The 9,126-nt window shown below is 35.1% G+C and overlaps 1 protein-coding gene across 1 annotated transcript; it reads right to left on the reverse strand.

Annotated features, from left to right (window-relative positions):
* Positions 1-1,184: 1,184 nt before the first annotated feature.
* LOC107099305 (histamine N-methyltransferase A-like) lies at positions 1,185-8,336 on the reverse strand. Its single transcript, XM_015397360.1, has 7 exons — positions 8,207-8,336; positions 7,985-8,125; positions 7,255-7,307; positions 6,198-6,305; positions 4,338-4,468; positions 2,271-2,364; positions 1,185-2,086 (listed from the first exon to the last, which is right to left on the reverse strand). Exons 2-7 carry the CDS (start codon positions 8,116-8,118, stop codon positions 1,731-1,733), a joined length of 876 nt encoding a protein of 291 aa, XP_015252846.1. The 5' UTR covers positions 8,119-8,125; positions 8,207-8,336; the 3' UTR covers positions 1,185-1,730.
* Between the last annotated feature and the right edge of the window lie 790 nt (positions 8,337-9,126).

A 9,126-nucleotide genomic window follows, 5' to 3' on the forward strand; every position in this document is an offset into this window, starting at 1 on the left:
TACTGCTCTGACCATTCTCTCATTTCCATCAGTTATTGGCAATTTATATTTGTGCTTAAAATGTATACACAAAATATACTTTATTCTTTTAACTCACGTTAAAATGTAAAACTAATTTCTTTAAACATTTTTTGTCTCAAAGTTGTTCTGGCTTTTTTGTAAAGAATTTTATTTAACCTCATTGTAACCTGCAAATGGTGCTTTACAAATAAACCTGTCCTGACTTGACCTCCTTTCGGGATTGGTTTTTCATGCAAAGCTTCCTTTCAGGACGGGTTTATCAAGCAAAGCTTTATACAAATACTGACCTTTAGAAAACAAAGCAATACTTAAATAATGGGCACTCCCATATTGCCACATAGAAAATTCAGCACAGTATTTTAGCTGTGCCACCGGGCTGCGGACCGGTACCGGGCCGCACAGAAAAAAATCCATATATATAATTTATCCACGAGTCTGAGTGATGTTTTATTTAGAAAAATATAAAAAGTTGGGGTATTCTCTCCCAATTACATCAGTCGGTGCATCTGTGCCTCTTCACACTGGTTAATTTAGTCAAGACGCATCCTATCTATAACCCTAACCCGCATCCTATTTCCTGCGGTTAGAGCGACCAAAAGAAAGCTACAGAACAGACTGGACATCAGGAGCACACTTCTTATCATTGTCTCTGGGTTACGCCTAGATGGGACTGAGCCCTGAGCTTCAGAAAAACAAGCTCAGGGCTCCCACTAATTAAACATAATGGTGAGTCTTATTTTTATGCTGTTTGTATTTGATTGTATGCCAGTCGTATTATTTTATTCATCATATTTACCCCCCACACTTTAAAGACCGGTCTGTGAAAATATTGTCTGACATATAACCGGTCCGTGGCGCAAAAAAGGTTGGGGACCGCTGCTCTAGCACACGTATCATTTACATTCTGACCGGTCTAACTAGGGAGTACCAATATGGCTTCACAGCACCAAGTACTACCAACGGCCTATCAGTGGTTCAGTGAATAAATAGAGATCAGTGGTTATAGGCACCAGCAGCAGAAATGCCACACAGATTATTTACAGGGGACAAAGACACTCTCAACAACTGGACATTATGGATTCTAACCTCGATAAATGCTGCCATCAACATTTTTCAGTGTTGTAGGAGCTAATCATTTAATCAAATAACTCATAGTTGGTTGTTTGAATATTTTATTTCACCACTGCAATTTAATTCACCAATTCACAAAATGTTAAAGGCACTCTACAGATAATTTAATCAGATCATACAGATTGGTTAAACATTTTCAAAGCAAAACCAGATGATTGCATGGAGACAGCACCTTTTCTGGATAAGCATGTAGCTGCATTAGATATTTGTCTGCAGTTTCTTTAACTGTACAGCAATCCTTTACCCAGCATACTGAAGAGTCGGGCTATAACGGCCTGTTGGCTTATTGCTGAAGTGTGGCCTCTAGGCTTTGTTATGCTGATGACACTTTATTTTGAAGATAAGCTTAAGTCATTGGCTTAGACTTCAATAGTTTTCCTAGCTCTAAACATTGAAATCCCTAGTGCTGATCTAAACATTTGAAAACTGAAACAATGTTAGGATTATATGCATGTATAAGTATAATTGCTTTACTTTTAAATCGAGAACTTTTACCCATATAGTGTTTATTTGCTCAAAGAGGCAAACTTCATGGATAAAAGACAAGATGCACAATAAGAGCATTTTAACAAAGAGGTTCAAGCATGCACAACAATGCAGCTCAGATTGCTGTTGAAGAACACCTTGCCATCTTTTTCAGTGCTGCACTTGTTCCTAAGGAGATCCAGAATTCCAGCTCTGACCTCTGGGGTGAAGGATTCAGAGAAGTGGTCTCTTCCCGTCATGAAACTCAGCAGACGTTCTCCTGTAACGCTGCTCTGGTCGAAGCACTCTGTGATGTCAAAGCTGTTGGGAACAGGATGTTCTTCAAATTTAAGGCCTTGTTCTTTAAGGCAGGCAATGACCTCTCCTGATGAGCGGTACTCATCAATGCTTCCACACTTGCACAGCTCCTTCGCAAAAGTCTTCCACAGGATGTCCCAACCACTGTTAGCTGGATTGTAGAAAAGAAATAAAATAACGACAATATGAGAGGCAAATGACAAATAGAGAGGCAAATTCCATTTTACTTATTGCCTTCAAGCAGACCATAATGTTTAAACATTTGTCAAATAATCCTGGACAAAGGATAGCTACACAGATTTATATCAAATTTCACAAATTTGAATTTGATTTACCTGCTTCAACAATGATCATGAGTTTGCCATTGTTTTTAAGGAGGCTATGATGAAACTTGATGCTTTCACTCAGGTTATTTAGATAGTAGATCATCTGTTAAAGAAAGCATTCAATACAACGACTTGAATATTTGCATAATGTAAATGTCAATTTTTGCCTTCATTTATTTTTCATCACTAGGTCACTTAACTTAGAAACATGAAAACAAAAACCTATTAAAATAACATATTTTTTTCTACATTTACCAAACGGAACTCATAACATATGCAAAGAATAGATAAATAAAAAAAAAAGCTAGAAGAGCACTCCAAGAGCAAAGACCTCCATCAAACAGCAGATTTCCCCCCATATTGTGACTTAAACCTAAAGTTGAAACCTGCACACCCATTATAACCAATCGTAGTGTTTTACATCACAATCATGCCCTTAAATATTTTCATTTGGATTTTATAAAGACCATTACAAAGCAGGATATACTTACAAATTACAATATAAGTGATTGAGGGTTGCAAACCCCTTTCAGAAATACAAATCTTTAAAAATAAAGTGTTTATTCAGACTTTGCTTGCCTGAACCCATGGAGCAAACCTTTTATTATTACAGCAGTTTTTTTTGTGTGCACATCTCATGGGTGTTGTCCGGCCATGAGGTGAACCTTCACTCAATAAAGAAGTCTTTTGTTGCTGCTAAATAGGTTTCTTCCTGAAGTTTTAAGTTGTATTTAGCAAATTCTTTTTTTGCCATCAACCATCACCAGCCTCCCTCTTCCTGCTGAAGAACAGAATTCCAAAATTACTGACCTCCACAAAGATTCAGCATAGAATTGTGTGCTTTTTTAAAGCCCAGCATTAGCTTTACTCCCCATAAGTTGTGTGGCATGTAGTCCAACCAGTTTAGTCTCATTTTATTTCAAACACTTTTTACATTTTTTTGTTATGTTCCCTAAATGGAATGTGCCAAAGATGAACCGTGGCTTTTCCCTTACAATTCAACACTATATGCCGTGTTAGTTATGTGTTAATTAATAGTAATCTCATTAACAGATTCTCTTATCTGAAGCTTCCTCACAGTTACCACTGGCCTATTTTTACAAGCCACAATAGTAGTAGAAATATAACCTAACCCTGCAATAAATGTCTCAACAACTTTGCTGCTTACCTGTGCAGTTTCTTGGTCTTTGTGATGTAGTTGTTTTCTTATGTTCTTAAATGAACATCTGAGGCATTCACAACACAATTTTTTATAAGATGTTTAAATTACACAAGGACAACTACTAATTTGCTAAAATCAGATTTTATGGAGGAATAGGGACTAACAGTATTTGCATGACATTTGTCATAATCTTTTACTTAAAACGTCTGAAAAAGTTCATTTTCCAGTTTTCATGTTTTAAACAACCATGAAAATGCAAAGAAAAAATTTTTTTTAACAGCTTTTTGAGTAAGAGACACTTTCTAGAATCTAGATGGTCTGCTTTCGTAGCTCTTTGGACCCTGTACCGTGCATCTTAATAGTTGCTAAAAATTCTAAATAAGCCAGCTAATAGTTTTGAATACAATATAATAGCAAATACCAGTCCTATAAGTTGTAGCAAGTTTCTTAAAGAAATTTTGAATTTAATTTTTAAAACAGAATGAAAATAAAATAAACAGAAGGTTTAGGTCAATTTTTCGTATTATCTTGGAATTTGTTTTAACTATTATTATTTTTTTTACATCAAATAATATCTTATTGAACAAAATCTACAATTTATTTTTATTAAATGTTTTATATGTCCCCCTGTTTTAAAATCCCAAAGTACAAAAAATCTGTTGCCTACCTGTATTTAAAATGGCAACAGCTTTCCTATGGAGGATATTTAACAAAAAGTTGTGCTTTATTAGCCGTGTAATATTTGTGGCTCTAAATACCTTTTATTTAGCTGCACTTGGGAAAAATTGCTATTTGGATTTCAAAGGTTTCAGACATCTGGTTTAGCTTCATTCCATACAATAATCACTGCATCTAGTGCAGTTACAGTGTAAGAAATATGGGGCAATAGTAATTCAAACCATATTGAACAATACCTGAACCATGTGGATGAAGTCAAATTTCTTGATGTCTCCCTTTGCCTTCACTTGCTTCTCATAGTCTTCACTGGACGTGATGTGCCATGAAAACTGGATCTTCTGCAGGTTGGCAGTCTTGGCAATCAAAGCTAATCAATTATACAGAGAACATAGTTATGACATTAAGATATTTCAGCGTTTATAAACAGCCTTCTAAAAATGACCTTTATCCCGTCGTCCAAAACTGTAATTAAAATCATGTACATATGACCACCATTTTTACAGTGTCTCCATGTTTTCTTGATTTTTTTTTTTTTCAATGTCGTATTTTAGCTTGAATTTCAAAGCAGACCTATTATTATTAAGACCCTTTTCTGAAAATTCAAGCTCTGCCATGCTCTACTCTGCACTGAGATTTTTGTGTTTCCATTGATCCACTGACATCTGGGTGTGTGGCTTAAGGTCCCACCTCTGACCACTAGCATTGTGTGCTCTGCTGTTAACAGCTACTGTGTCACATTAACATATTAAAGATGTCTTTTCTGAAGCTATAGAAGAAGAAGTCAGAAAGAAATATAATTGTTCTAATAGATTGCACAGATGACTCATTCCATTTTCCTCCTGCATTGAATCTGTGGATCTCAAGACCTAATTATGTTTTTAAAAGCTATGGTTCTTCTACTTTTATTTTCATTTGTTTCGGCTAAAGGCATGGGTTGTCATTTATTAAAAGTAAACTTTATATTTGTTGCCTCGCTCTGGCCATTGTGGTCTTTTATATCTTCTTAACTTTTCATCTCGTCAACAATATTTGGTTATTTACCAAAAGCAAGACAATACATTTTTCATTCCAGTCATAGTAGTAGGGCTGCAGTGGCTTAACAAAAGAAAAGAGAGCTACAGTTAGCATGCAGATCCATGCATTTGAGCTTAGAAGCAAGCACTTCTGCACCCAGCACTTAAGTCCCACAACAATGGACTCCGGACAGGAAAGCATTTACGGTTAACCCGAGCTGGCTCCTATGGAATTTAATATGGGCCTTCTTCTATTGCATTTGCTCCATGTGCAAGGTTTTTTATGTACTTTAAGCTCATCTATGATGGATGATCTTAAGGTGCTCATTGTCTGTTTTCACATCATTAAAGAATTTCAGGATAATCCCTTTTATAATTGACAACCTTTGCTTTAGAACCTTAACCCAGTGTTCCCCACACCTGTCCTGCATGTTAAAGGTGTTTCTTTGTTGCATCACACCAGCAAAGAATCGATGATTAACAAGCTTCTTTAGCACTTGATTGCAGAGGAGGAACCCTAAAATTTGTCAGGTGTGCTGGAACAGAGACTTATCTAAAACATGCAGTGTAGGGTTCCCTGAGGACCAGGGTTGGGAATCACTGCCTTAACCGTTGTAACGGACTGTTGGCAAATATTGATCTGTAAATGGACATTTTTAGCTCAACAGGTACATGCATTTTCTTTATTGGACATTACTGGTTGTCAATTATTAAAGCTTTATATATTAGTCAATTTGTAGTTAAATTATGTAACACATTTGGTATGAAGAGTCTTTGCAAAATAGAAAGAGATTTAAGAAATAAGTTAAGGATCTAGATAAACAAATACTTTTTCTAAACTTTCATAAGTTTGAAACTGTTTTAAAATTGAACTTAAAAACCCTGTTTTATAGTGACTCAATCTTTAAAAACCTGTAACACCAGTTGAAGCTTGAGAAAATAAAACAAATAAAAGAAAACAGATCAGAAAGCACCCACAGACCTCTGATCAGTGCATCTATTATGTGGTGGTTCTTTCATATTAAATAATACAGAGCACAAAATTCTGCCATCAACAACAAATTGCATGTTATTCATCATTACCTTTGAAGTTATCTGTGAGCTGAGAGCTGCCCTCCACAATGTCAGCAGTTACAGGAACAGAGGGAAACGCTGACTGCAGAAGTGAGAGTATCTGGGCATCCACCTCACCTAAAGCAGACCATAAAGTTTTAGTATTTCTAAATTCAACCACACCTTTCTGCTTTATGTGATTTTATTTCACGAATGACAAAAACCTGACAAAACAAAGACTTGTCGCACCTTTTATTGTCTTTTTTGTAATTTATAATTGTCTGGGATTATCTGTAAAGCTCTTGGCTTTTTTTTTTTTGTGTGGAAAAAGAAATGGCACCCATTTCAGAATGGGTATTGCTTGGCTGCTACAGCAATCACTCACCTATTTAAAAAAATCAATAGCAGCTCAGGCTGAAACAATTAATCGGATTAGTTATGATTAACTGATTATAGAAACAATCAACAAATTCAGTAATCAAGAAATCGTTAAATGGAGTAACATGACTGACTGACAGAACAGCCTACTTAAAGCAGTAATTAAACCACAATCTATATATATAGATATATATAGATATATATATATATATATCTTTATATATCACTTCTTTTCATCTAACAATATGCTCTATCAGGAACCCCTCAACTAGAAAAACTTTATTTTCCATTTAATTCTGTAACAACTCTTCTTTAACAAATCCTTCTCGATCAGATTATTGATTAATCGATGTGCAAAATACTCATGAGTTGCAGCCTAACAGCAGCAAAAAGGAAATCTGAAAGTAGGGGATCCAGAAAAATAGGGATGTATAAAGCACTTTCTCTTTGTCCTAATTTTCATTCAAATGAGTTGGTTCCTATTATTAGATTAAAAAATGTAAGTGTAATCTCTTATACCTCACATGGACGACCATTGCTTTATAACCTTATGGATTAACCGTTGGTCGATATTGCTCTGTAAATGGGCGCAACAGTTGCATGGTTTCCATGCATTTTCTTTATTGCACCTTGCAGGTTTTCAATCATTAAACCTTTTTTTGAAAATTAGGCAATTTATAGTTTAAATCTGTTATATAACATCACATACCACCACCACTCCCGACTCCAAGCACATCCAGGTTGCTTTTACCAGCTCCAATTCTGAAAAACATAAAAACTGGTTAAAGAAGAGGAAAAAAAAGTTCAAATAATGGGGTAATCAGTTAGCTAGAAATCATTAAGCCAGTTATTACTTTGATAGACTTCCATCAGTAATGGCAGGTAAATAAATTCTTCTTTGTAAAATTGACTTTTTTTAAATAAGTAAACTAACCACGATCCTACGTCTGTATGCCTTTTTTTTTGTTGTTCATTGAAAACAAAATATAAGCTATGGAGATGCATACAGTATAGTTTGACACATACATGTTGACAACATCAAAACTTGTTGAAATTATTTTTCTCTATTGTAGGCAATAATATGTCTGTTCGATTGGTAAAAACTGCAAATGGCACCTTGGATCTCAAATTTCACTAAAAAGTTTCCAACGTTTATGGGTGGATCCTGAAAAAAAAACTAAGAGCAATGATCATCTGGCTTTATTAAGAAAGCTTTTGAAGTAATATAACAGGCCAATTTAGAAATAATTTAATTATTACATTCAAAATTTCCTTGAATAATAATAATAAAAACTAAAATACACAAACCTCTTGTAGAAAAAGAAATGGTTTATTGAAACCTTTTGGTTTTTCATATAACAATGGAGCATTGTGTTAAAATGGGCATGACCAACCATTCCTGAGGACGAGATGTATGAATATAAGCTTTTTCTTTGCACCTTTGAAATTCTGCAGGCAGGATGTTTTGAAGACATTTGACAATGGCTTCGTGCTCGCCAGACTTTTGCAGGTAAAACTGGAAAGAGTTGACATTGCAGCCCTCATAACAAGTCTGCTTTGCTTCCTCACTCATGTTTGCACTGAAAAAATAAATAAATAAATAAATCATAAAGAAAAAAATGTATATATACAATTATTGGTATCAACTTTAAATACTGTACCTTAAATTTGAGTTTTTTGGGGAAGGCAGGAAAGGATCACGCAGTTTCTACGCTGCACAGCTTCCTGGAACGAGAGTTGCAGGAAAAGAGCAAACTGCAGAATGGTTGCCTTCATTTTCAGACAGTTCCCTCCCAGGAGGAGTGGTCATTATGTAACAGTGGATCTAAATAGACAGTGACTGCGGCAGGCTGTTTTGACATTTATTAGAAGTGCTGTCCTCTATAGCTCCATTTGTTGATCTTTAAAATAAGATTGTTCCTAGTCTAAAAGATATTCCTACTAGTCAGAAATGTATATATAGATATCATAAAATACATTTTTGCTAGCAAAAAATACATTTCAAGCTGCCAAAAAGTGATTATTTTAGATATCTGGAAGTAAAAGCCCAATACACATGAATGGGAAACGTAACGTCATTTGTACTTGTAAGAATTACATTTCAGATATCTGGAATGTAGCTATATTTTAGATAGGAAGAACGTTATTTTAGATATCTGAGATGTTTATTTTGACTAGGAAAAAATGCGTTGGAGACATCTGGAACGTACATTCAGTCAAGTTAATAAATGTCAAAATGGCCTGCCATATACACTGTTGACAGGTGGACAAACACAGGTGCAGCACCTGCTCCCTCTCCTCGCTGTGTATTGATTCCAGCTGCCATGGTGACGGTATGCTGCTCTGACAGAACAGCGACTGTCCCACCAGCTAGTTTACAGAAATAACTAAGGCATTTGCTTCCTAAACTTCAGATGACAAAATGTATACGTCCCTTGATTTTAATTTATCTAAGGAATGCATTCCTGCATTCTTGTTTTAATATTGACTGCAAAGATTTAATAACTGTTTTTCTGATTATAGATTAAGCTGAATAGGAATTTATTAATCAGAATTCTGATAATTCATGTGAACCATACTT

Source organism: Cyprinodon variegatus, unplaced genomic scaffold (genome assembly GCF_000732505.1).
Source record: "Cyprinodon variegatus isolate N-32 unplaced genomic scaffold, C_variegatus-1.0 Scaffold857, whole genome shotgun sequence".
NCBI lineage: Eukaryota > Metazoa > Chordata > Actinopteri > Cyprinodontiformes > Cyprinodontidae > Cyprinodon > Cyprinodon variegatus.